The following is a 26,405-nucleotide window of genomic DNA, read 5'->3' as shown; positions in this document are numbered from 1 at the left end:
GGGCTATTTTTATCCCTCCCCAAAGGTCACGGTAACACAACCCCCCCGGGGGGGGGCTGGAGCGCCTTCTGGCGGCTCTGGGGGGAACAGCACCGGCCAAATGCGGGAAGGGGGGGGAACTGGGGGCGCAGGATTTTTGGGGGTCCAGACGGGCCGGGGGGGGGAACTCAGCACCTGTGGGCCCCCAGGGTGGGGGAGCGGGGACTGAGCCCCATGGCCCCGCGGCGTGGGGGAGGGGCGGTGGCTCTGACCACTTCCCGGGGAAGTTCTCACCGGGGGGGAGGAAGGGTCCGGGTCGTTTTTTTGGGGGAAACGGGCACCCCCAGCCGCCCCCTCCGCCCTCCCTGGCTCTGGGGGTCATGGCTCCCTCCACCCCCGCCGAGGGGGGATCTCGGCCGCCGCGGTGCCCCCCCAACCCCCTCCGCAGCCGCGTGTCCCCTCCCCCCACCCGGGGCAGGAAGTGAAACCGCCGTCCCCTCCCCCCCCCCCCGGAAAGTCCCGCCCGGGGCTGAGTCAAACCGCGATCCGCGGGGGGAGGGGCGGGGTCCCCGCACCCCCAGACCCGCACTGGGCTCCCAAGCCCCCCCAGCCACCCCCGTCCGTGGGGGCACGTGGGGCCCAGCGCGGGGCGGGGGGGGGTCGCAATAACGTGTCGCGATAAGGGGGGGTGTGTGTTTGTCACAAAATACCCGGGGGGTCGCCGCGTGTGGGGAAGGGAGCGCAATAACGGGGGCTTCGTTATAAAGGGGGGGGGGGTGTCACTAAAACCGGGGGGTGTCGCGATATCGGAATAACGGAGGGGAGGAGGCGCAGTGAGGGGGGGGGGGGAGAGTCGAGATAATGAGGGGGGTCGGAATAACCTGGGGCGGGTGTCAGGATAATGGGGAGTCAGGAGGGGGTCGGGATAACGGGGGGATAGAATAATCGCGGGGTTCAGAATCGTGGAGGGGGTTCGAAAAAGGTATGGGAGTGCGTCGAAATAAGGTGGGAGTGGTCGACATAAGATGGGGAGTGGGCGCAGTTAGGGGAGGGTTCCCAATAAACAGGAGGGGGTCGCGATAATAGGAGGGGGCCACAATGAGAAGGGGGGGTGTGTCGCGATGACGGGGGAAGGGTCGCGACCAACCCCCCCATTCCCGCGCGCTCCGCGGCGCGCGCTGCCCGGGGGGGCGTTTCCCCTAGGCCCCGCCCCCAGGCCCGCCCCGGCCCCGCCCCCCGCCGTGCCCTATGAAAACCCCCCGCGCGGCGCCGGCGCCGCTTCCTCTCGGCCGCCGCCGCGCCGCGCTCGCACCGCGCAGGCGCCGCCGCACGCGGATAAAACTCCGCCCCTTCCCGCGGCGAAGCCCCGCCCCCCGCGCGGCAGGCCCCGCCCCCCGCGCCCCGCCCCGCCCGCCCGCCGCCGCCATGAGCGGGTGGGCGCCCTACGTGGAGACGCTGCTGGCGGACGGCACCTGCCAGGACGCCGCGATCGTCGGGTACCGCGACACCCCTGCCGTCTGGGCCGCCGCCCCCGGCAAGACCTTCGCCAACATCACGGTGAGAGCCCGGGAGCGGCGGGCGCGGCGAGGGGGGGGGGGGTTGAGGCGTTTCCCGCCCAAGCGCGCGGAGGGCGGGGGGACCCTGCGGCCTCCGGGGGCGGGGCCAACCCCCCCCCCCCTGCGACGGGCGCTGGGAGGGACAAAAAAGGGAGAAAAACGCGAAAGCGCCAGCGTGGAGCGCGGAGGGGGGGGCGGGTGCTCAGACCGGGGGGGGGAACCTCCGCCCCTCAAACCCCTCTGCGGGCGTTTTGGGGGGGGTCGCAGGCGGGCGGGGAGGGAGGTTGGGCCGCGCACCACGTGGTTCGACCACCTCCCTCTCTCCCTCACAGCCCCTTTTGCCATCTGTTTTATTGGAGTCCCTTAACGGGATGGGGGGGGCGGTGGTGTCTCATGGGGGGTAGTGGACGGGGACACCCCCCTTTCACTTAAAAACCCTCTAAAAATGCGCGGAATGCGGCCACTTCCCGGTGGGGGAGGGGCGGTCGGGGCTTCCTGTGGGGGAGGGGCGGCGCGCGCGCACCCCCTTCCCCCCTCCCCACTTCCCCCCACGGAAACGGGGGGAGGGGGGAAGTTTGGGGGAGCCCATGGGGGGGTTGGAGGGGGTTATTGGACGCCTCGTTCCCCCTTGGGGTCACGGGGGAGTTATGGGGGTCCTTGGATGCTTGGGCCACCCCTGGGGCTTTTGGGGGGTTCATGAGTATTCACGGGTTTGGGGGGCGGGGGGATTATGGGGGTACCCTGGGTTAATTCCAGGGTCCTTGTAGGGTGGGTTAAGGAGGCCCCTATGGGGTCTCTGAGGGGATGTTTCTGGGCTCCCCATGACCTGTTGTCCCCCGTGGAAGTGGTGACTCTGGAGGGTTCTGAGTGTCGGGGGCTGTGGGAGGTCACGGGAGTCCCCGGATTCCTTGTGGGGTCCCCTGGGGGGGTCATGGGTCACACATGGGGTCTCTGGGGGAAGTCATGGGGGAGTCTCTGGACTCCCGGGTCCCTTATATGGTCATGGAGACAAGGTTATGGGAGTGCTTGGACATGCCAGTCCCTTATGAGGTCCCCGTTGGCTTTGGGGGTCTGGGGTCGGGTTTTTGGGGCTGTGCCCTGACCTTCGTGCCCACAGCCGGCAGAGGTGGCGGCGCTGGTGGGCCCCGAGCGGGGGCCGCTGCTGGTGCAGGGGCTGACACTGGGGGGGCTGCGCTGCTCCGTCATCCGGGACTCGCTGCTGGTGGAGGGCGAGCACAGCATGGACCTGCGCACCAAGGGGGCTGCCGGGGCGCCCACCTTCAACATCACGGCCGCCATCACCAACAAGAGTGAGTGAGGGACCCCTGTGACACCCCCTGCCATCCCCTCCCCTGAACCCCCCCATCTTCAACATCACGGCCGCCATCACCAACAAGAGTGAGCGAGGGACCCCCTGAACCACCCCCTGGCACCCTCCATCTCCCCTGCCATCCCTCCCATGACCCTTCCTGCCATAACCAGCAAGAGTAAGGGACCTCCGTGTAACTGCCCTGTCACCTGTCACTCCCCCCCAGCACCATTCACCAACCCCAAAGCCCCCAGGTGCCCCCCACCTGTGCTCCCACCCCCCCAGATCTATACACAGGTGCCCTCCGGGTCTTACAGGATCACGGTGTCACCCCCCCATCACACTGTGTCACCTCCTGACCGGTCCCTGTCACCCCCAATGACCCCAGACCTCCCCAGGTGCCCCCCATGTGTCTCATGGCATCACTGTGTCACCCAGTGTCCCCTACCAAAGCTCCCAGGTGGCCCCCACATGCCCCCCCATCACCTCATGTCACTCTTTGCCCTTTCCCCTCCAGCCCCACCTGTCCACGTCACCTGGTGCCCTCTCACCTGTGTCACCCCTGATCTGCTCCCTGTAACCTCTGTCCTCCCCTCTGCTCCAGTTCCCCCCAATCTTCCCTTGTCCACTCCTAGGATCCCTTCATCCCCCCTCTTTCTACCTTCTCCTCCTCCCCTACCATGCCCCCCCCACTCTGTCTGGGGGGTGTGTGTGTGTGATGGGGGTTTTGAGGAGGGTTATGGGGGGTGATGGGTGTTTTGGGGGATTGGGTCCCCCCTTGACACCCCTACCCCTGCAGCCATCGTGCTGGCCATGGGCAAGGAGGGCGTCCACGGCGGCTGCGTCAACAAGAAATGCTACGAGATGGCCAATCACCTGCGGCGCAGCCAGTACTGAGGGGGCTGTGGGGGACCCCCGGGGCCACCCGGGGGCCCCCTGGACCCCCAGGGACCAGCAGGAGCCGCCAGGGACCAGCAGGACCCCGTCCCCCACCCCCCTCTCACCTCCCCTGTCCCCGCTGCCGGCAGCAATAAAGTGCCCTTGTGGGGAATCACTGTGGGGCTGGAATGTGTTGGGCAGGATTTGGGGGGGTGGGATAGGAGAACCCGGTGTGTGGGGCAGAGCTGTGGGGTGTGGCTCTGCCCTCCGCCCAGGGCCCGGGGAGCCTTCCCAGACAGCCGGGTCCAAGGGTGCTGTGCCGCACCCCGAGGGGGCAAAGTCTGCAATGGGGCGGGGGTGACGCCCTGGCACCCGCCCCACAACCCCCCCACACTCTCCCAGACCCTCCAGAGGCAAAGTCAGGGGGTAAAGGCTTTATTAGGGGGCTGCACCAACAGCAGGGGGGTTCTGGGTGTCTGTGGGAGGGAAAGAAAGCGGTTGGGGGACACTTGGGGTTGGGGGACAAGGGGACACTGTGGGGTGGGGGGCAGGCTGATGAGGGCTGGGGAGGGGATGTGGGGATGATGTGAGGGGCTGCTGTGGGGCAGAGGGGGTCATGTGGGGTAGGGGGGATGTGGGGCAGGACTGGGCGTGCGGAAGCAACTCCGGTGCTGTCCAGGCCTTATAAGGACAACGCGGCAGCTCCGGCGCTTCCTGTTCCCCCCCCCATCTGACTCACGGAGGGGAGGAGGGGCCCGGACGTGCCCCATGGAGGGAATTGGGGTGTCAGGGGTTGGTCCGTGAGGCAGAACTTCCCCCCCGTGACATGGAGGGGCCCAGGTGTTCAGGTCCCCTATGTGCCACCCCTACCCCCACTTCCATGGGGCCAAAGCCCCTCATTACCCCATCACTGTGCCACCTGTGGGGCTGGGGTGCCCTGTCACCTGTAAGATGGTGTAACTGGGGCTCCCCTGTCCCCAGGTGACCCCCTCACCTCCGTCACCTGTAGGACAGTGTCATCTGTGTCACCTCCGGTAATCTGCACCCTCGGGTGGCCACACCACCTCCCAGCACCTCAGGGGGACCACAAAATTGGGGGGGTTGTTGGAGGGAAGGGGCAGAGTTTTAGGGGAGATTAGAGCCTTGGAAAGCCCTGGGGAGGGGTTGGGATGTGGTACCTGACCAGTGACTCCCGTTTAGAACCAGTAACAGGAACTGGCAGGAGGTGCCATAGTGGGTAGGGGAATTCAGAGTGCCCCCAGTGCAGACTGATGCACCTGAGACCATCTCTAGTGCCCCCCAGTATAACCAGACTGCCTCCCAGTGTGCCCAGAATGCCACCCCGTATTCCCAGACTGCCTTCTATTGTGCCCTGAGTGTCTCCCAGCGTGCCCGGAGGGCCCCCTTGTATTCCCAGACTGCCTCCCCGTGTGCCCGGAGTGCCCCCAGGGTGGCGGAATGTCCCCCAGTGTGCCCAGAGTGCCTCCAGTGTACCCACAGCGCCCCCCAGTGTCCCAAATGCCTTCCCAGTATGTCCCAGCGCCTCCCCAGCACTCACTACCTGGAATAGGACCGGGCAGACAACGCAACGGCGGCTGAGCAGCGGCGGGTCCGGGTCCGGATCCGGGTCCGGGTCCGAATGCGGGGCTGGCTCCGGGGGGTCCAGGGTGGTCCCGGCCCCTCCCGCCCGGCCGGCTCCCCTCAGGACCCACAAGATGGCGGAATCTCGCGAGACTGAGAGGTGGGGGCACGCCCCAAATCCCGCCCACGGCCCTACTGACCAATCCCCACGATTCTTCTTCCCGCCTAAACACCCTCCACCGATGAGAGCCAGGAGCGGGGGCAGGCGCGACCACGCCCTCTTCCCAGATAACTCCGCCAAACCACGCCACGCCCCCTCCCCTCCAAAGTTCACGCCCCCTGGAGGACAGGCTACGCCCCCCGGCGGCGCGCACGCGCCCCGCGCAGGAGCAGTGGCGCCGCGCCCCCCCCGAGTCACCTTGGGGCGCCGCCGGTCCGGGACCCCGCGCGCGCCCCCCGGTCTCTGCGCGCGCCCGCCCCGCGCCCCTCGCGACCCCCCGGGACACCCCCCGGGTCGCCGTGCCCTCCCCCCGGTTCCCCACCCCGGGACCGGGGCCCGCCCGCCATGGCGGCGGCGCCGGCGGCCGAGAGGCCCAAGACCTCCCCGAAGTCCATCAAGTTTCTTTTCGGCGGCCTGGCCGGGTGAGAGACCCCCGCCCCCAAAACCGAGATTCCCCCCCCCAAACCGAAGCCTCCCCCCCCCCCCCCCCCAAAACTAGAACCCTCCGCCAAAACCGGGACACCCCCTCAAGCAGAGACAACCCTCCCCCCGAAGACAAGACCCCCCCAAACCCCTTCAGCCCCCCGCAGCACTCCCGTTGCCCCTTCAGCTCGACCCCCTGAGCCTCCCTCAGCCTCCCAAAACCCTTTAACTCTCCCCCTCCGAAAATTCCCACCATTGGCCTCCACAGCACCCCCTAAAATCCCTTCAGATCCCCTAAATCCCTTCCAGCTCTCCCAAATCCCTTCTGACTCCCCCAAATGCCCCCCAAGCCCCCTCCAGACCTCCTAAATCCCTTCTGAGTTCCCCAAATCCTCCCCAAGTTCCCTGCAGCCCCACTAACCTCCTCCCAGCGTCCCCCCAAATCAATTCTAACCCACTGAGCCCCTTCAGGCCTCCTGAAACCCCCTCCAGCTCCTCCCAACCCCCTCACCAGTGTCCCCTCCCAGCCCCCCAAAACTCCTTCAGAACCTCCAACCCCCCTCAGCCCAGGAATCCCCTGAGAGGGCTGTGGGTGGATCTGGGGGCCTGTGGGAGAAGTGTGAGTATTTTTGGAGTCCCCCTGACCCTCCTTGACCCCCCCTCTCCAGGATGGGGGCCACTGTCTTCGTGCAGCCCCTGGACCTGGTGAAGAACCGGATGCAGCTGAGTGGGGCCGGGGCAAAGGGGCGTGAGTACCGCACGTCCCTGCACGCCCTGGGCTCCATCCTGCGCCACGAGGGGCTGCGGGGTGTCTACACGGGGTACGGGTCCCCCAAACCCTTCTGAACCCCCAAACCCCCGGGGTCTTCCCCAAAGCCCGTGTCCCTTCACGCCCTGGGGTTCATCCTGTACCACGAGGGGCTGTGGGGTGTCTACAAGGGGTACGGAACCCCCAAAACGCTCTGCCACCCCCCAAAGCCTCTGGGCCCTTCCCAGACCCCATGTCCCCACATTCCCTGGGGTCCATCCTATACCACGAGGGGCTTCGGGGTGTCTACACAGGGTATGGGCCCCCCAAAACCCCCTGAGCTCCCCTAACACCCCCTGAACCTCCCCAAAACTTGCCTGCAAGCCTTGGGCTCTTCCCTGCCCCCCATTTCCGGGCTCCTCCATTCTGGGGGTGCCCTATTTTCGGGGTGTGCTCCCCCAGGCTGTCAGCAGGGCTCCTGCGCCAGGCCACCTACACCACCACCCGCCTGGGGATCTACAGCGTCCTGCTCGAGCGTTTCGGGGGCCCCGATGGGACCCCCCCTCCGTTCCTGGCCAAGGCCGCCATGGGGATGACAGCTGGGGCTGCGGGGGCCTTCGTGGGGACCCCTGCTGAGGTCGCTCTGATCCGCATGACAGCTGATGGCAGGTGAGGCTCCTCCCCCAAAATTTTCCCCTGGGCCTCCAAATTCAACTTTTTTACCAAAATCCCCTTTTTTCACCCCAAATCACAGGCTGCCCCCTGGCGAGCGCCGTGGGTATCGCAACGTGTTTGATGCCCTCGTGAGGATGGCGAGGGAGGAGGGGGTTCTCACACTGTGGAGGGTATGGAGGGGGCTGGGGGACCCCAAAATCCGTCCCCCCCTCCCTAAAGCTCCCCTAGTCCTCTCCATGATCCCAAATGCTCTGAGACCTCCCCCCATCATCCTGGGACCCTCCCCCGGGGGTGCACAGAGGGGGGGATGTTCTCATGGTTTGGAGGGGTTTGGGAGTGCAGGGGGTCCCCCGAAACCCCGTTGTCTCCCCCTGGGGCTGTGACCTCACTGTGGTAAGGGAGGAAGGCATGCAGGTGGGATGTCTGAAGGTGCAGGGGGAGATGGGGGGGGGCCTGGGGGTACAGGGGGCTTCCCCAACCCCCTCCATCTCTCCCCAGGGCTGTATCCCCACCATGGCCCGCGCCGTGGTCGTCAATGCTGCCCAACTTGCCTCCTACTCCCAATCCAAGCAATTCCTGCTCGACTCTGGTGAGTTTGGGGCTCTGCCCTGGGGGTCCCCCCAAATCCGGGCACATCCTCCCCTGTCCCCCTTTGATGTTTTGGGATCCTCCCAGGGCATTTCCGTGACGACATCCTGTGCCACTTCTGCGCCAGCATGATCAGCGGGCTGGTGACCACGGCCGCCTCCATGCCCGTCGACATCGTCAAGACCCGGTGGGTTCATTTGGGGGGTCCCCCACCCTCCCCTGTCAATTAATTATGGATTTGGGGGTCATCCCAAAACCTCTCCTATTTCACCCGAAAAATTCTGACAGGATCCAGAACATGCGGACTATCGATGGGAAACCCGAGTACCGCAACGGGCTGGTGAGCAAGCAGGGCTTTGGGAGGGCCTCAGCGTTTGGGGGCCGCCCCCAGCAATTTGGGGGGATTCTCTGTCATTTTGAGCATGGTTCCTGTCATTTTGCAGGGGGTCTTTTTCAACTGGGGGGGAGGGTTCCCCACTGTTTTGAGGGCATTGCCTGTCATTGATGGGGCAGTTCAGGTCCTTTTTGAGGAGGTCCCCATCATTTTGGGGAGTTCCCTTGCCATTTTGAGGGGAGTCTCCATCATTTTGGGAAGGTTTCCCATCACCTGGGAGATGAGGGGTTCATTTTTAGAGGGCTTCTCGTAATTTTGGGGGTGGGGTTCCCTCCCTGCAGGACGTGCTGGTGAAGGTGGTGCGGTACGAGGGGTTCTTCAGCCTCTGGAAGGGCTTCACCCCCTACTACGCCCGCCTGGGCCCCCACACCGTGCTCACCTTCATCTTCCTGGAGCAGATGAACAAGTGGTACCAGCGGCTCTTCCTCAGTGCCTGACCCCCACTCTGGGGGGGAGGTCAGGGGGATCTGATCCCATTCTGGGGGCTCTATAGGGGCATCTGACCCCTCCCCAGAGGAGTCTGGGGGAGGGTCTGACGTCCCCCTCGAGGGTTGTGGGGGTGCCTGACTCCCAACTGGGGGGGGGGGTTCTGTAGGGATGCCTGTATCCCCCACCCATCAAGGCTATGAAGTAGCCCTGGGGCCCTGTGGAGGGGTCTTGGGCCCTACTGGGGTGCATGACACCCTCCCCAGGGCTATAGGGACCCTAGGGGCCCTATGGAGTGATCCTGGGCTCTATAGGGGCGCTTGATGCCCAACATGGGGGCAACAGGGGGGTTCCTGGGGGTGTCTCATCCCAAAGGGACAGCCCTAGACTTCCTATGGAAAACCTAGGGTGTCCTATAGGGACCCCCCTACTCCATGTGCCCTCTTCTCACACCCCCTGGGGGTTTTGTTACCAGCCAACGTCAAGATCACACTGTGGGGCAAGAGCCCCCCGAAGCCCCCCCCAACCCCTTCCCCGTGCTTTGTTAATGAATCATGAATTGTGATCATGTAATTAAAGCAAAACCCCACAACGATGGGGGTGTGGTTTATGTCTGTCACACCAGGGGCAGGGCCATGCGGGAGGTGCGTGGCTCACGCCCCACACCGCGGGTCTGTCCGTGATCCCCTGGAGGGGACCCCCACGAACACACAGCAGAGGCAGTGGGTCCGCGGAGCCATTTGTTTTGTCCTCCCCCACCTCGTTCAGGGGTCCCGGGGGGGCCCCTCTCTCAGGCAGGGGGGCCACCGTCACCCCAGGGCAGGTCGGGGCCAGCCAGGACGGTCCGTTCCACCCCCTCCTCGGTGATGGCCGCCAGCCGGATCACACCCCCGCTGGAGCCGTCCCGCACCATCGCCAAGGCCAGTGCTGGGGGACACAGGTTAGGGACCCCCAGAGTCCCTCAGGGACCCCCAACCCCCCTCCCAGGACCCCCACAAATTCAGTGCCCCCCACATCCCCTCCAAGGACTCCCCAAATCGCCTCCCAGCACCCTCCTCAAAGCCCACAGTGCCCCATCCAAACCTCCTCCCAGGACCCCCTCACACCCTTACATGTTCCCCAAATCCCCAAGTCCCAGAACTCCCCCAAACTCCTCTGTGCTTCTCAAAATGCCTCCCAGGACCCTCCCAACCCTTGCCTGCCCGCACCCCCCACCCCGAGTCCCCCAAACCCACCACGGGCGACGAACTCCTGGCACTGGGAGCGGCTCATCCCAGGCTGGAATGTGGCATCCAGGTATCCGTAGATATAGGAGCTGCCCGAGCCCCCCACGGCGAAGGGCTGGCGCAGGAGAAGCCCCCCCAGCGGCACCACATACACCTGGGTGGTAGAGGGGGGGCTGTAGGGCACTATGGGGCAGAAGGGTGCAGGCAGAGCCCTCCTAATGGGCACCACATACACCTGGGGGGGCACAGTGGGGGCTGTAGGGCACTATAGGGTAGAGAGTGGGGGCTGTGGGGCAGGAGGGTGCAGGCAGAGCCTGGGGCTGAGGAGGGGGCTATGGGATAGAAAGGGGGGACTGTGTGGCAGAGAAGGGGACGCCAGGAGGCAGAAGAGAACATAGGGCAGAGCAAGACACTCCAGGAGAGAAAAGGGGGGGACACTGTGGGCCAGAAGGACCCTCACCTGTCCACCCCGGCGCGGGTCCCAGCCGGCCACGATGATGCCGGCGCTGAGCTCCTCGCGGTAGCGGTAGCAGCTCTGCTGGAACAGGCGCGCGGCCGTGCGCACCCGCGGCGGCTCCTCCAGCTCCACGCTGTGGGGCAGGGACGGCCGTGGGGCTGGGGGTCAGCCTGGGGGCCCTCCCCGCACCCCAGCCCTGCCCCACAGCAGGGGTACCTGTGGAAGGCCAGCTGGTAGGCCACGGCGTCGGCCACCGCCTGCGTGTCAGCCGCCGAGCCCGAGCGGCAGCAGAAGATGCGGTCGTGGACCGGGGTCAGCTTGTCCGTCACACGGTTGGCCACGTAGGACCTGGGGGACACCGACAGTTTGAGGTGATCCCGCAGGGACTGCGGGACAGGCAGGGTCATGACACGGCAGAGGTGCTGGGACACCCCTGGAAAGGAGCCGTTGGCCCCAAAAAGCTGCCAGAGCCCCCTGGCACGCCTGGAGCTGTCACCGCTTCAGGCAAAGAGGAATTTCGTTGGACCCAAAATACCAGGTTTTGCAAAGAGGGGAGTTAAAAAATGTGGAATTTGCTGTGCTAATAAGCTGATTTTTTACCACCACCGCTGGGGAACAGTTCTGTGGGATTCACAAACTCCCCCTGAAGGAGGAAAAAGGATTTGGCCAAGGAAAATGGGATCTGTGGTGAGAAATCCAAAGACTGGGACCAGGTGCACAAGCTTTAACCTGACGATGTTTTTTCAGGAATTACTGCACAAAAATAAAGGATTCTTGGATGAATTTGGTGATGAAAAATGCCTGTCAGGTGCGACACTGATACCTGGGGCCACGGCCACAGCTTTGGGGGTGGCATCACGGTGACATCATGGTGACACCATAACAAGGGGTCAGGGGTGACAACCCTGTGACAGGGCCTGGCCCTGGTGATGTCACTGATGATGTCACATCACCATCCTCACCCGGTGGTGGTGCGGGAGTCGGCCCCGATGATGACGCCTCCATCGAACTCCACAGCCATGATGGTGGTCTGGGGAGAGGGGAGGGAGGGGCTGCACTGGGGGTCCCTGTGCCACAGCAGCCCCCTCCCCACCGAACCCCCCTGTGCCACAGAACCCCCTCCCCCCACCCCCTCCTCCCCACAGCAGCCCCTGCCCCACAGAATCCCCCCTGCCCCACAGAACGCCCCTCCCCACAGCACGCCCCTCCCCACAGCAGCCCCTGCCCCACAGAATCCCCCCTGCCCCACAGAACGCCCCCTCCCCACCGAAACCCCCTGTGCCACAGAACCCCCTCCCCACCGAAACCCCCTGTGCCACAGAACCCCCTCCCCCCACCCCCTCCTCCCCACAGCAGCCCCTGCCCCACAGAACCCCCCCGTCCCACAGCAGCCCCTGCCCCACAGCAGCCCCCGCCCCACATAACACCCCTTCCTACAGCAGCCCCCCATTCCCCACCGAATCCCGCGGCGGGGTCCCTCTGACACACATCCCCCTTCCAGCCCCTATGGGGAACTCGCCACCCCCCAGGCCCTCTCTCCAGCCCCACTCTGGGGTCCCTTGTGCCTCATACCCATCACCAGCCCCCACGATGGCTCTCGCTGCCCCCCTCAAAGCCCCGCCCCAGCCCCGCACCGGAGACCCTCCGTCCCACAGCCCGCCCCCTGCCCACGGCGGGCCCTCCTTCCCCGTAGCCCCCCAAGCCCATCGCACGCCCCCAGCCCCGCGCGAGCGGGTGCGCCCGCGGCTCCCGGCGCACTCACGCCGGTGCTGACGGGCTCCGCCGTCCAGTCACGATGCAGCCCCGCGGGGCCCGGCCCGGCCCGGGGCTCCCGCACCGTCACCGCCGCCATCTTCCGCGCGCTTTACGGCAGCGTGGCCGGCACGACGTGGAGGCTGCGACGCTTTACGGCAGCGCCCAACACCGCCTGAAAATTCATTGGGGGCTGTGCAAAAAATATTAAAACCTGATGTTTCTCATTTTTCTATATATTGAAAAATAATCCTAGTTAATATATAAATTACTTTCAACTGTATTATATATAGGATCTTGGAGTATAAGAAATTCTGAATATAGATATATAGGGTTGGAAAACACAAATAAACTTTTTATAAATATAAATTAAACAATACTTGGAAAACACAGTAACTACGTCTAAGAAGCAACCCGCAACAATAAATAAACATATACGATGCTATACGATGCAGTCCAGAAGTCATTGGGCAGGGACTCCCTGTGGTTCTCAGAAGTTTCCATCGATGATCGTTTGGCCCATCTCACCCCGGACGCCGTAAGTTCTGGGAAAACTGATGCCGTCTTTCACCCCGGGAATCTGAGTCTCCTTTGGGTGGCTGCTAGACAAAAGGGGAGTGACTCTGAAGTGTGCCTTCTGTGACCTTGGACTTACCCCCAAACCGAGCCTATACCTTTTGTAAGCCCAAAGACCCCTGACAAATGCCCATACCATAGACACTGTTTGCTACTCTACCTAACTCTGGCTCTGTACACCCAAGCAGGGCATCGCAAAACCGTCCTGCTCACAGACTGGACAGCCATCGGCTCCACTGTCTAAGGGAACTGACATGTTGACGTGAGACTGAGCAATATTTAATCTATCCATTGATCCACGGAGCAGGGCAGAGCAGTTCCAGGCTGACCCCAAGTGAGACATCCCGTACCCGTGACAACACAGACCGTCTGACACAATTAAGAGACAAACCTCGCTTTGACAAGATTAGATTGTAAGAATTGAGATGCTGTGGAAAAGCATGACCTACGGGACTACTGTGATAACGTGACAAGGCTCAAAGGATCCTGAAAAATAAAGACGCTAATGAGATGATTGGTCATAAGTGCCTGTCAAAACCCTGACGATGGATGTACGATGTCGCCACGTTCGGAAGCTAAGAAAGGAATGATGTGGAAAACAAGTCCTCCTGCTTTATGAGGGATGGCTGGAGAGCATCAGTGATGATATGGCCTGGAATGAGGCCTTCAAAGAGGTCTGACCATAACAGTCAGAGATGTGATTCCAAAGAAGGCCTGAACCTGCAAATGAAGCAAGTGACAACTTCGGTACTCGGCTACACAGAGAAGACTTCAAGAACCTAAGAATGATGCCTGATGCTTCCCATGAGCCCCTCGAGGGCAAGATGCAAGAACCCTAAGGACACAAAACACGGACGAGACAAAGAATGTGACACAGACTGGAACTGCTCTGCCCTGCACACGGGAATCAAATGATAAAAAGTAAGCCCTTCCTTTGATGCGTCCAAATAACCTGTTATAGGATACCCCTTGCACCGGACTAATTTCAAAAATCCCTCCAGGTGAGGCACAGACTTGCACCGACTCCCAACCCCTCTCTGGGGCTTTGCCCTGCACTTATCTTGCCGAGAGCAGGGGATGCCAATCCATCTTTGATGCACAGGAGGGGCACCTGGGCTGGCTCAGAGCTTCCTGCCATCATCAGACTACTCGGAGTCAACTGCGAGAAAGAAAACCAGACACCAGATCTCAGTAGTGTGGCACGTGGCCCCAGCCCCCATGATCCCTCTACTCACTCTCAACCAGGCAGGTCCTCGGGTCGCTGGTTCTCACTGGAGTCGGACACTGTGGCTCTCATCTTCTGGGATACCTGAGTGAGCGAGAGACAAAATTAGAGGGCATCTCTAAAGCTGCAGTGGATCCCCGCTCCTCCTGCTGCCTCCCTGACTTGCCTCAAATTTTCCATCCACGACAGAAAATGACACTTGGACGATAAAAGTCATCCCTGTCCTCCTCTTTGCTACTGCCCCAGTTTGCCTCGAAGCCTTGTCTGATTCTGGAATTTGCTCCCGCCAGACCTACAGAACACAAAGGTACGTGCTTGATGGTGCTGCCCCGTGTAATACTTGCCCGTTGGTCACCGTCCCCGAATGGCACTGAGCCTGTTTACATTCTCATTGGCCCGTGACTTTGACTTTCTCAGACTGACTGTGGGACCGGATTATTTTCTTAGTCAGCTAAAAGAAATGAAACCGAGAATCATTCCCTGCATTTAGCACTTGCATCTGCCAGAACACAACAATCCCCCTACTTACCCTGTATAGGCCCTGCTATCCAAGTACCATCAGCTCTACAACACTCAGCTATAATGATTGCACATGAGTTATGGACACCTGCTCCATCCGGCAGGACCGTACAGCCATCGGCTCGACTGTCTGAAGGAACTGACATGTTGATGTGGGACCCTGAGCAATATTCTATCTACCCACTGATCCACGGAGCAGGGCAGAGCAGTTCCAGGCTGACCCCAAGTGAGACACCCCATACCTGTGAGGACACACACCATGTGACACAATTAAGAGACGAAGGACACAAAACATGGACGAGACAAAGGACGTGACACAGACCGGAACTGCTCTGCCCTGCACACGGGAATCCAATGATACAAAGTAAGCCCTTCCTTTGATGCGTCCAAATAACCTGTTCCAGGATACCCCTTGCACCAGACTAATTGCAAAAATCCTTATAGGCAATGCACAGATTCGCACTGACTCCCAACCCCTCTCTGGGTCTTTGCCCTGCACTTATCTTTCCGAGACCCGGGGATGTGAATCCATCTTTGATGCACAGGAGGGGCACCTGGGCTGGCTCAGAGGTTCCTGTCATCGTGAGAGTACTCGGAGTCAACTACGAGAAAGAAAACCAGACTCCATATCTCAGCAGTGTGGCACATGGCCCCAGCCCCCATGATCCCTCTCCTCACTGTCACTGAGGTAGGTCCTCGTGTCACTGGCTCTGACCAGACTTGGACAATGTGCTGTCATCTTCTGGGATACCTGAGCGAGAGAAAGACAAAATGAGAAGGCATCTCTAAAGCTGCAGTGGATCCCCGCTCCTCCTGCTGCCTCCCCAACTCACCTCCAATGCTCATCTGCTCCCAAAGGTTACCCGGATGGCACCTGCAATCAAAAAAGCTCAGTGCTTCATTGCTGATCCTTTTAATACTCAGAGATTACCTACAAGGACAGCTCCAGGGGACCAAACCGTGTCCATCTCCTCATTGTGAGTTGGCTTCAGCCCTGTCAGGCTGTCTACATCTCCTGCAAAAAAACCCCCAAAGGCAAATGTGAGTACTGAGATACTGCCCAAGATTATGCTGCTCCCATGGCAGTTTCTGTCTGACACCCCTTGACTGTGACCTCTTACAGGCAGGGTCCCCATCACGTTGGACTGCACGTCAGAAGTCAGTGCACTGCCTGGAAAACAAAAAAACAAGCATGTATGCAGATTCACCACAAGTACACCGCCTGCAAAAAAGCATCTAGTTTTGTCCTGCAGTCCCTGCTCACCTTCCTCACCGGTCTCACCTTCCCTCTAGTGCCTATCGTCTGCTGGGCCGAGGGCTCTGCATCTTAAAAAAAACCCAAAAAAACCAAAACTAAATCACCAAACCATCCAAATGATCAAGTAAACCTAGGGCCAAAAGTCATGTCTTGGCTCTGACCTCACATGAGAACCCACCTTCTGACTGTGCTCCTCCAGCCTCTTCTGTTCTTCTCTGCTTTACATCCAGTTCCTCTGACGCTGCAAAGAAATGAGTTAGCAAAGTCAGCCACATAGACAGGGGGACCTTAACTGCAGTGCAATTGTCACTTCTCCTTAGACAAGCCCTCTGGGGTCCAAAGGCAACCTGCACAAACCAACACTGCCCTCACTTTAAGGCCCTGCCCTGAGTGGCTAAGCCTATCACAGGGTAACTGGAAAGTCTCCTTTCTACTCCACCTACCCCCAAGTCTGCACTGCAGGGCAGAGCAGTTCCAGGCCCAACACAAACTCCAAGGACACATTTCCCGACAAGTGCTGTGGTGCAATGAGGAGAGAGAACTCTGAGAAAGGAACGACGCCAAAAATGGATGTGCTGCCGCACGAGAAGACAGAGGATACGGCGAGACTGAACGGAGGAGGCTCTGAGGAGCCTGAAAAGACACCCTAACAGAATGGCCTGGGACAAGAACTGCCTACAAAATTGCTAAGATGGATGGAAGACAATGCTATGTTCAGAATCTTCTTAGATTCTCACAAGTCCCGGGCGGGATGACAAGAGATGACTGCACGGCACAGCTACTGATACAACCTGTAAGGAGGCTGTAAAAGACACCTGACCTGACACTTCTCAGATGCGATTCCGATGCACGTCCAAGCTAGTAAGCCAAAGAATGGATGGTATGGGCACTGAGCTGGGCAGTGCAAAGGTTCAAGACCCTAGGAATGATGCCTTGGCATCTCAGATAAGAACTCTGAGGGCAGAAAGCAAATATGTGGTGACTGTGAATTGTAAGACACGAAACACAGACTGGACAAAGGACACGACACAGACCTGAACTGCTCTGCCCTGCACATCCTACTCCATGATGAAAAGTAAACTGCTCCTCCTATGTGTGCCAAGGGCCTCTTAGGGCAGACCCTTTCCCCTGTGCTCATTTGAAAATCCCTCCCTCCTAACCATAAAACCAGACCCAGCTCTCATCCCCTCTCCAGATGGGAGCCCTCCACTTATCTTTCCCACAGCTGGGGATGTGAATCCATCTTCGATGCCAAGGAAGGACGCCCGGCTGGCTCAGAGGGTCCTGTGATCCCTGACTCGGTCGCTGTGAGAAAGAAAACAGAAACTGACACAAGAGTTCAGCAGCACGTGGGAGATAACCCCGCAATTGGCTACTCACTGTCCCCTGAGCTGAGAGGTTCTCAGGTCACTGGCTCCGACCCCAGTCGGAGGCTGCTGCCGTCACCGTGTGCCGTACCTGGGGGAGTGAGAAAAAAAGTTACGTGGTGTTTCTGAAAGTAAGGGAGACCCCAGCACCTCCTCGCTACCTCCCTGACTCAACCTCAATGCTCCTCCTTTGCTAAAGGCAGGTTGGATGGCACCTATAACTGGAAAAGGTCCTGCTTTTTTTTTTGCTATCATTACTCAATTTCTGGTTGTGGTATAAATTAAGTACCATAATCAAAAGAGTACAGATTGTGAGTAATTAATTAATTAATTAAGAAAAATTAAGCACAAGCTGGCTTGCTCCCAGTGTTAAATAAACAATTACCTTACTATTTAAAAATACAAAAGTCTCCGAGCAGTTTTTCAGACCGAGTCTTTCGGCATCACGGCCCAACTATTCCCAAACACTGTCACTGTAACCCCTAAACCGTCACCCAGCGCCAGATCCAGACACCACTTGAACACCTGCAGCAACGGTGACTCCACCACCTCCCTGGGCAGCCTGTTCCAATGTGGGACCGCCCAATTTTTTCCTAATCCGAATCTCCCCAGTCTCATTGCAAGGCCATTTTGCCCCGGTCCTCACCGCAGGACAGCGGCTCTTTCCCGGTTCAAACCTCGGCACAGCCACCGAACCGGGCGCGGGTCCGTGGAAGCACTTCCTGATTCCCGTAATTACCTCACTCCACATCCCCCGTCGCGAAGCGCCCTGGGAGGGTCCCGGCATCCCCGGGGGCTCAGCCCGACACCCCGGGAGGGTCCCGGCATCCCCGGGGGCTCAGCCCGACACCCCGGGAGGGTCCCGGCATCCCCGGGGGCTCAGCCCGACACCCCGGGAGGGTCCTGGCATCCCCGGGGGCTCAGCCCGACACCCCGGGAGGGTCCCGGCATCCCCGGGGGCTCCCTCCGGTCCCCCCCGTGCCCCGTTCCGGTACCGCCAGGATCACCCTCGTCCCGCAGGTAGGACGCGGCCACACCGCGGAGCCCCAGCCCGCCCCTCTCCAGGCTCCCGCCGCCCCAGCTCCGCTTCCAGCTCCCCCGGCGCCCCCACTCCCCCGGCGCCCCAGCCCACGTGCTAATCCCATACGAACTCTAAACCCAATACCAACTACAATACCTACTCGCATTAAGAGTCCTTTTCTCCATCATGCTCTTCACCCATTCTGATTTTAAGTCAGAGATGCCACTCAGGTGCTGCTGCTCCCAGAGCTTTTATACCGTCTGGGATTGGGCTGCTCCCTTTCCCCCGGGGCCTCACGGGAAGGGAGGTGGACACGGTCAGGGGTATATTAACCCCAGCCTTTGCTCAGGGAGGTCATTCAGCAGCTGGGCTTCAAAGGGGTAGGAGCTCTCCCTTTCGTTCATTGAATGGGACTTTTCAAGCTATTCCTGCTTTATTGAAGCATCAGCTGTGGCATCCAAGCAAGCAGAGATGTATATGGCAATGAAGAGGATTACACTCAAATGCAGGGCTTTTAAACTTAATATTTTTGTGTTCCATACTGGTAAGATGCTTTTGTAATGTGTTATCTTTTTTTCTTTCCCTTAGAGGCCTTGCATCTTTTGGGATCTCTTGATCATCTCAACTGCAGCTTGGCATTTTTTCACCAGTGTTATCCAGTCCTCAGGTGAAGCTGCTCTGTGTTGAAGCTGACTACAGACACCCAGGTTTGCAAGTAGTCAGTGGGGGGTTACAGCCCAGAGCTGGAGGAAGGGCTGGGGTGCCAGCTTAGGAATTGCCAGGGGCGTTTTGAAGGGAGTATGTGTGGAAAGCAGTGTCCAGGAGCCCCCTAAATGCCTGTGAAGGCATCCACTGACTTTTCAGATGTGCCACTTAAGTTTTCCTCTCGTTCACCCAGATATTCTGCGCGATTACAGGCGCAGTCTTTGGCTGCAGGCAGTGACCCTGGGTGGTTTGTCTAAAGAGAAGGGAGACTCTTTCAGCTCTCCCCATGTATCTGGGTGACTTTGGTTAGGGTTTCTTTACCATGTCAGAGGGACAGGGTGTAAAGCAGAGTTGAACAGAACAGAGGCCAGAGGAGCAGAGCAAGAAGGTGGGTCATCACCTGATGTCAGTGCAAAGATGTGGCTTTTGGCTCCATGTTTACTCACGGTGTTAAGGGTTTTGTTTTTCTGGTTTGTTTTTTCTTTGTTTTCAGCTGCAGAGCCCTGGCCCCAGGAGGCTCTAGGCACCGGAGGGGAGGTGATCTGGGTGAGTCCCGGTGAGCAAGGTGAGCATTGACTCCAGGACAGAAGTAAATGGTCTTTTACAGGTGGTGTGGTGAATCTGTGCACATGCTTTGTTTGTTGTGTTTTCCAGGGGTTCTGCCACCTTCTAACAGACAGTCCAGTGCTTCAGGGCCCCTGCCGGTAAGAGGTCACTGTGGAGGAGAGGTAGGTAGGAGCTACCCCAGGAAAGCCATCCTTTCAGGCAGTATCTCAGTGTGTACATTTGCCTTTGGCTTTTTTACTTTGCAGAGAATGTGTGCAGCCTCAGAGGGCCGCAGCCACCTGCCAGTTAGGTTTGATGGTCTTCAGCTGTCCTTGTGAGTAATCTCCTAGTACTACGAGGGTCATCAATTAAGGCTGGACATTTTCCAGTTGCAGGTGCCATCCAGCCTGTGTTTGGCAAAGGAGGAGCATTGAGGTTGAGTCGGGGAGGTAGCGAGGAGGTGCTGGGGTCTCCCTTACTTTCAGAAACACCACGTAACTTTTTTTCTCACTCCCCCAGGTACGGCACACGGTGACGGCAGCAGCCTCTGACTGGGGTCGGAGCCAGTGACCTGAGAACCTCTCAGCTCAGGGGATGGTGAGTAGCGAATTGCGGGGTTATCTCCCACGTGCTGCTGAACTCTTGTCTCAATTCCAGTTTTCTTTCTCACAGCAACCAAGTCAGGGATCACAGGACCCTCTGAGCCAGCCGGGCGTCCTTCCTTGGCATCGAAGATGGATTCACATCCCCAGCTGTGGGAAAGATAAGTGGAGGGCTCCCATCTGGAGAGGGGATGAGAGCTGGGTCCAGTTTTATGGTTAGGAGGGAGGGATTTCAAATGAGCAGAGGGGAAAGGGTCTGCCCTAAGAGGCCCTTGGCACACATAGGAGGAGCAGTTTACTTTTCATCATGGAGTAGGATGTGCAGGGCAGAGCAGTTCAGGTCTGTGTCGTGTCCTTTGTCCAGTCTGTGTTTTGTGTCTTCCTATTCACAGTCACCACATATTTGCTTTCTGCCCTCAGAGTTCTTATCTGAGATGCCAAGGCATCATTCCTAGGGTCTTGAACCTCTGCACTGCCCAGCTCAGTGCCCATACCATCCGTTCTTTGGCTCACTAGCTTGGACGTGCATCGGAATCGCATCTGAGAAGTGTCAGGTCAGGTGTCTTTTACAGCCTCCTTACAGGTTGTATCAGTAGCTGTGCCGTGCAGTCATCTCTTGTCATCCCGCCCGGGACTTGTGAGAATCTAAGAAGATTCTGAACATAGCCTTGTCTCCCATCCATCTTAGCAATTTTGTAGGCAGTTCTTGTCCCAGGCCATTCTGTTAGGGTGTCTTTTCAGGCTCCTCAGAGCCTCCTCCGTTCAGTCTCGCCGTATCCTCTGTCTTCTCGTGCGGCAGCACATCCATTTTTGGCGTCGTTCCTTTCTCAGAGTTCTCTCTCCTCATTGCACCACAGCACTTGTCTGGAAATGTGTCCTTGGAGTTTGTGTTGGGCCTGGAACTGCTCTGCCCTGCAGTGCAGACTTGGGGGTAGGTGGAGTAGAAAGGAGACTTTCTGGTTAACCTGTGGATAGGCACAGCCACTGAGGGGAGGGTCTTAAAGTTAGGGCAGTGTATGTTTGTGCAGGTTGTCTTTGGACCCCAGAGGACTTGTCTAAGGAGAAATTAGAATTGCACAGCAGTTAAGGTCTCCCTGTCTATGTGGCTGACTTTGGTAACTCATTTCTTTGCAGCGTCAGAGGAACTGGATGTAAAGCAGAGAAGAACAGAAGAGGCTGGAGGAGCACAGTCAGAAAGTGGGTTCTCATGTAAGGTCAGAGCCAAGACATGACTTTTGGCCTGAGGTTTATTTGATCATTTGGATGGTTTGGTGGTTTAGTTTTGTTTTTTTGGGTTTTTTTTAAGATGCAGAGCCCTCGGCCCAGCAGACGATAGGCACTAGAGGGAAGGTGAGCCTGGTGAGGAAGGTGAGCAGGGACTGCAGGACAAAACTAGCTACTCTTTTGCAGGCGGTGTACTTGTGGTGAATCTGTGTACATACTTGTTTTTTTGTTTTCCAGGCAGTGCACCGACTTCTGACGTGCAGTCCAACGTGATGGGGACCCTGCCTGTAAGAGGTCACGGTCAATGGCTGTCAGACAGAAACTGCCATGGGGGCAGCAAACTCTTGGGCAGTATCTCAGTACTCACATTTGCCTCTGGTTTTTTTTTGCAGGAGATGTAGACAGCCTGACAGGGCCGAAGGCAACTCACAATGAGGAGATGGACACGGTTTGGTCCCCTGGAGCTGTCCTTGTAGGTAATCTCTGAGTATTAAAAGGATCAGCAATGAAGGATTAAGCTTTTTGATTGCAGGTGCCATCGAGGTAATCTTTGGGAGCAGATGAGCATTGGAGGTGAGTCAGGGAGGCAGCAGGAGGAGCAGGGATCCGCTGCAACTTTAGAGATGCCATCTAATTTTGTCTCTCACTCACTCAGGTAACCCAGAAGATGACAGCACATTGTCCGACTCGAGTCAGAGCCAGCAACCCGAGGCCCTGCCTCGGTGAGAGTGAGTAGAGGGATTATGGTGGCTGGGGCCACGTGCCACACTACTGAGATCTGGTGTCTGGTTTTCTTTCTTGCAGTTGACTCCTAGTAGTCTCATGATGGCAGGAACGTCTGAGCCAGCCCAGGTGCCCCTCGTCTGCATCAAAGATGGATTCACATCCCCGGGTCTCAGAAAGATAAGTGCAGGGCAAAGACCCAGAGAGGGGTTGGGAGTGGGTGCAAGTCTGTGCCTGGCCTGGAGGGATTTTTGCAATTAGTCCAGTGCAGTGGGTATCCTGGAACAGGTTATTTGGATGCATCAGAGGAAGGGCTTACTTTGTATCACTGGATTCACATGTGCAGGGCAGAGCAGTTCCAGTCTGTGTCATGTCCTTTGTCTCGTCTGTGTTTTGTGTCCTTCGTCTCTTAATTGTGTCACGTGGTGTGTGTCCTCACAGGTGTGGGGTATCTCACTTGGGGTCAACCTGGAAGTGCTCTGCCCTGCTACGTGGATCAGTGCGTAGATAGAATATTGCTCAGAGTCTGTCCAGTCTGTGAGCAGGATGGCCTTGCGATGCCCTGCTTGGGTGTATGGAGTCCCAGCTAGGTAGAGTAGGAACCAGTGTCTAGGGTTTAGAGGTTTTTGTCTTTCGTTGTGAGCAATCCCTAAATGTTGGAGGGCTGAGTGTTTGAGCATTTGCCCATTTCATTTGCAGGGGCGGTCTTGGGAGCAGCTGAAGAGAGAGGAGCCTTGTAGGTGAGTCAGGGAGGCAGCAGGAGGAGTGGGGATCCCCTGCAGCTTTAGAGATGCCCTCTAATTTTGTCTCTCACTCACTCAGGTATCCCAGAAGATGACAGCACATTGTCCGACTCCAGTCAGAGCCAGCAACCCGAGGCCCTGCCTCAGTGACAGCGAGTAGAGGGGTCATAGGGGCTGGGGCCACGTGCCACACTACTCACATATGGTGTCTGGTTTTCTTTCTGGCAGTTGACTCCGAGTAGTCTGACGATGGCAGGAACCTCTGAGCCAGCCCAGGTGCCCCTCGTCTGCATCAAAACTGGATTGGCATCCCTGGCTCTCGGAAAGATAAGTGCAGGGCAAAGACCCAGAGAGGGGCTGGGAGTCAGTGCAAGTATATGTGCCTTGCCTGGAAGGGTTTTTGAAATTAGTCCGGTGCAAGGGATATCCTATAACAGATTATTTGTACGCATCAAAGGAAGGGCTTACTTTTTATCATTGGATTCCCGTGTGCCGGGCAGAGCAGTTCCAGTCTGTGTCATGTCCTTTGTCTCGTCTGTGTTTTGTGTCCTTCGTCTCTTAATTGTGTCACGTGGTGTGTGTTGTCACAAGTGTGGGGTGTGTCACTTGGGGTCAGCCTGGAACTGCTCTGCTTTGCTACGTGGATCAGTGCGTAGATAGAATATTGCTCAGAGTCTGTCCAGTCTGTGAGCAGGATGGCCTTGTGATGCCCTGCTTGGGTGTATGGAGTCCCAGCTAGGTAGAGTAGGAACCAGTGTCTAGGGTTTAGAGGTTTTTGTCTTTCGTTGTGAGCAATCCCTAAATGTTTGAGAGCTGAGTGTTTGAGCATTTGCCCATTTCATTTGCAGGGGCGATCTTGGGAGCAGCTGAAGAGAGAGGAGCCTTGTAGGTGAGTCGGGGAGGCAGCAGGAGGAGCGGGGATCCACTGCAGCTTTAGAGATGCCTTCTCATTTTCTGTCTCACTCACTCAGGTATTCCGGAAGGTGACAACCACAGTGTCGGACTCCGGTCAGAGCCAGGGTGCTGGTGAGTAGGGGGATCACTGGGGTTGGAGCCCCGTGCCACACAACTCACATATCACTTATGATTTTTTTCCTTGTAGTTGAGTTGGAGAAACCCCATGACCTCACGATGGGGCGACTGACCCAGATTGGTCATCTTGGGCTGTCCTCGTGTGCAATCTCCGAGATTTAAAAGGATGAGCAATGAGGCACTGAGCTTTAGTGCTGGCAGGTGTCATCCAGGTAACTCTTGGGAGCATCCGGGCATTGGAGGTGAGTCGGGGAGGCAGCATGAGAAGCGGGGATGCACTGCAGCTTTAGAAATGCCCTCTAATTTTGTCTTGCTTTTATTTCTCTTAGTCTCTTTTCCTGATTTTAATTCTCTTAGTCTCATATTCTGCTTTTATTTCTCTTAGGCTCTTCTCCTGCTATTAATTCTTGTAGTCTCTTCTCCTGATTTTAATTCTCTTAGGCTCTTCTCCTGATTTTAATGCTCTTAATCTCTTCTCTTGCTTTTAATTCTCTTACTCACTTCTCCCTCTTTTTATTTCTCTTAGTCTCTTCTCCTGATTGTAATTTTCCTAGGCTCTTCTCCTGATTTTAATTCTTTTTGACTCTTCTCCTGATTTTATTTCTCTTAGGCTCTTCTCCTGTTTTTAATTTTTTTAGGCTCTTCTCCTGATTTTAATTTTTTTAGGCTCTTCTCCTGATTTTAATTTTTTTAGGCTCTTCTCCTGTTTTTAATTTTTTTAGGCTCTTCTCCTGATTTTAATTTTTTTAGGCTCTTCTCCTGATTTTAATTTTTTTAGGCTCTTCTCCTGATTTTAATTCTTTTAGGCTCTTCTGATTTTATTTCTCTTAGACTCTTCTCCTGATTTTAATTTTTTTAGACTCTTCTCCTGATTTTAATTTTTTTAGACTCTTCTCCTGATTTTAATTTTTTTAGACTCTTCTCCTGATTTTAATTTTCTTAGGCTCTTCTCCTGATTTTAATTCTGTTGGGCTCTTCTCCTAATTTTAATTTTCTTAGGTTCTTTTCCTGATTTTATTTCTCTTAGGCTCTTCTCCTGATTTTAATTTTTTTAGGCTCTTTTCCTGATTTTAATTCTGTTGGGCTCTTCTCCTAATTTTAATTTTCTTAGGTTCTTTTCCTGATTTTATTTCTCTTAGGCTCTTCTCCTGATTTTAATTTTTTTAGGCTCTTTTCCTGATTTCATTTCTCTTAGACTCTTCTCCTGATTTTAATTTTCTTAGGCTCTTCTCCTGATTTTAATTTTTTTAGACTCTTCTCCTGATTTTAATTTTCTTAGGCTCTTCTCCTGATTTTATTTCTCTTAGGCTCTTCTCCTGATTTTATTTCTCTTAGGTTCTTCTCCTGATTTTAATTTTCACTGAATTACACAAGTAAATTTTCAAGCCACTCAGCAATTACAAGCCAATTATCCAATTTTCCAAAAAACCTGCAGCAATAAATACAGTTATAAAACAAAAAAAAATCTAATAAGTCAAAAATCGCATCACAACACTGCCACCTGGTGACATAGAAAAGGAATTGCACATATATTTCTCATGAAATGCTGCCACCTGCCGACAGAAAACAGGAACTGCATTTAAAAAAAATTCATAACTGCGCCACCTGCTGACGGAAAACAGGAACTGCATTTTAAAAAAAATTCATAACTGCGCCACCTGCTGACGGAAAACAGGAACTGCATTTTAAAAAAATTCATAACTGCGCCACCTGCTGACGGAAAACAGGAACTGCAGTTAAAAAAAAATCATAACTGCGCCACCTGCTGACGGAAAACAGGAACTGCATTTAAAAAAATTCATAACTGCGCCACCTGCTGACGGAAAAATAGGAACTGCATTTAAAAAAATTCATAACTGCGCCACCTGCTGACGGAAAAAAGGAACTGCATTTAAAAAAACCTTCTTAACAGCGCCACCTGCTGAAAAAAACCCGTAATTGCAACTGAAAATTAATCGAACTGCTGCCACCTTGTGGACAATCATTGAACTGAACATAAAATTAATTTTTAATAAAAATTAATAAAAATACATAAAAATGCACCCAAATAACAACACAAACACACCTCACAACACAAAAACAACCACCCATCAACCCTAGGCTTACACCTATCCCAAACCCTAACCCTAGGCCTACCTGTAAGCCAAACCCTAGCCCAAACCCCACAGCTTCCCCGAGGGGAAGGACTACGCCTAGCCTTATAAATAACCCAAACCCTAATCCTACCCCTACACCTGGGCCTAACCGTACACCTAAATCTAAACCTAGCTTAAACCCCAACCCAACGCATAACCCTAGGCCAACCCGAACCCTAATTTAACACCTAACCGTAACCATAACCATCACCCCAACCCTAGACCTAACCCACAACCTAACCCTAAGACTACACCTAACCCTAGGCCAAACCTTAAGCCTAACTCTAACCCTAAACCTGGACCTAGGCCTAGAGAGAGGGTTACAATCAGCATTAGGCTTACAGTTAGATTTAGGGTTAAGGTTTCAAGTTAGGTGTAGGGGTAGGTTTAGGTGTAGCATTAGGGTTAGGGGTTACAGTTATACTACACCTAAACCTACCCCTAAACCTTAGGGTTAGGGGTACAATCAGGTTTAGGGGTAGGTTTAGGTGTAGCATTAGGGTTAGGGGTTACAGT

At 56.7% G+C, this 26,405-nt stretch overlaps 3 protein-coding genes and 4 long non-coding RNA genes across 13 annotated transcripts; 4 read left to right on the top strand and 3 right to left on the bottom strand.

Moving 5' to 3' along the window:
* Positions 1 to 1,251: 1,251 nt before the first annotated feature.
* PFN1 (profilin 1) lies at positions 1,252 to 3,895 on the top strand. Its single transcript, XM_051774184.1, has 3 exons — positions 1,252 to 1,536; positions 2,653 to 2,845; positions 3,644 to 3,895. Exons 1-3 carry the CDS (start codon positions 1,405 to 1,407, stop codon positions 3,739 to 3,741), a joined length of 423 nt encoding a protein of 140 aa, XP_051630144.1. The 5' UTR covers positions 1,252 to 1,404; the 3' UTR covers positions 3,742 to 3,895.
* Positions 3,896 to 5,711: 1,816 nt separating this feature from the next.
* Positions 5,712 to 9,373, top strand: SLC25A11 (solute carrier family 25 member 11). Its single transcript, XM_051774182.1, has 8 exons — positions 5,712 to 5,946; positions 6,616 to 6,768; positions 7,158 to 7,364; positions 7,450 to 7,540; positions 7,869 to 7,959; positions 8,046 to 8,145; positions 8,247 to 8,298; positions 8,634 to 9,373. The coding sequence occupies exons 1-8, from the start codon at positions 5,870 to 5,872 to the stop codon at positions 8,787 to 8,789; spliced, it is 927 nt and encodes a 308-aa protein (XP_051630142.1). The 5' UTR covers positions 5,712 to 5,869; the 3' UTR covers positions 8,790 to 9,373.
* PSMB6 (proteasome 20S subunit beta 6) lies at positions 9,352 to 12,358 on the bottom strand. The gene is made up of 6 exons (XM_051774183.1): positions 12,224 to 12,358; positions 11,424 to 11,491; positions 10,678 to 10,809; positions 10,465 to 10,594; positions 10,014 to 10,158; positions 9,352 to 9,705 (listed from the first exon to the last, which is right to left on the bottom strand). The coding sequence occupies exons 1-6, from the start codon at positions 12,311 to 12,313 to the stop codon at positions 9,569 to 9,571; spliced, it is 702 nt and encodes a 233-aa protein (XP_051630143.1). The 5' UTR covers positions 12,314 to 12,358; the 3' UTR covers positions 9,352 to 9,568.
* Positions 12,359 to 14,036: 1,678 nt separating this feature from the next.
* On the bottom strand, positions 14,037 to 17,386 carry LOC127464075 (uncharacterized). Its single transcript, XR_007901143.1, has 6 exons — positions 17,172 to 17,386; positions 15,970 to 17,096; positions 15,798 to 15,859; positions 15,655 to 15,704; positions 15,367 to 15,548; positions 14,037 to 14,180 (listed from the first exon to the last, which is right to left on the bottom strand). It is a non-coding gene; the product is annotated as an uncharacterized LOC127464075 (long non-coding RNA).
* A 1,608-nt stretch (positions 17,387 to 18,994) lies between these two features.
* On the top strand, positions 18,995 to 20,021 carry LOC127464077 (uncharacterized). Its single transcript, XR_007901144.1, has 4 exons — positions 18,995 to 19,449; positions 19,539 to 19,612; positions 19,697 to 19,764; positions 19,950 to 20,021. It is a non-coding gene; the product is annotated as an uncharacterized LOC127464077 (long non-coding RNA).
* Positions 20,022 to 21,491: 1,470 nt separating this feature from the next.
* LOC127464074 (uncharacterized) lies at positions 21,492 to 25,574 on the top strand. 6 transcript variants are annotated; one of them, XR_007901142.1, is made up of 8 exons: positions 21,492 to 21,543; positions 21,649 to 21,704; positions 21,789 to 21,829; positions 21,912 to 21,984; positions 22,951 to 23,611; positions 23,694 to 23,748; positions 23,825 to 23,996; positions 25,090 to 25,574. It is a non-coding gene; the product is annotated as an uncharacterized LOC127464074 (long non-coding RNA). The 6 variants fall into 6 exon arrangements; XR_007901141.1 differs by having other exon boundaries at positions 21,492 to 21,550; XR_007901138.1 differs by having other exon boundaries at positions 21,649 to 21,829.
* LOC127464078 (uncharacterized) lies at positions 25,212 to 25,781 on the bottom strand. Of its 2 annotated transcripts, none has more exons than XR_007901146.1 (3): positions 25,641 to 25,781; positions 25,360 to 25,536; positions 25,212 to 25,307 (listed from the first exon to the last, which is right to left on the bottom strand). It is a non-coding gene; the product is annotated as an uncharacterized LOC127464078 (long non-coding RNA). The 2 variants fall into 2 exon arrangements; XR_007901145.1 differs by having other exon boundaries at positions 25,296 to 25,359; positions 25,413 to 25,536.
* Positions 25,782 to 26,405: the final 624 nt, after the last annotated feature.

The sequence above is a fragment of the Manacus candei genome, unplaced genomic scaffold (genome assembly GCF_025592945.1).
Source record: "Manacus candei isolate 608988 ecotype Guabito, Panama unplaced genomic scaffold, ASM2559294v1 h1tg000190l, whole genome shotgun sequence".
NCBI lineage: Eukaryota > Metazoa > Chordata > Aves > Passeriformes > Pipridae > Manacus > Manacus candei.
This window is presented reverse-complemented; position numbering and strand designations above follow the sequence as displayed.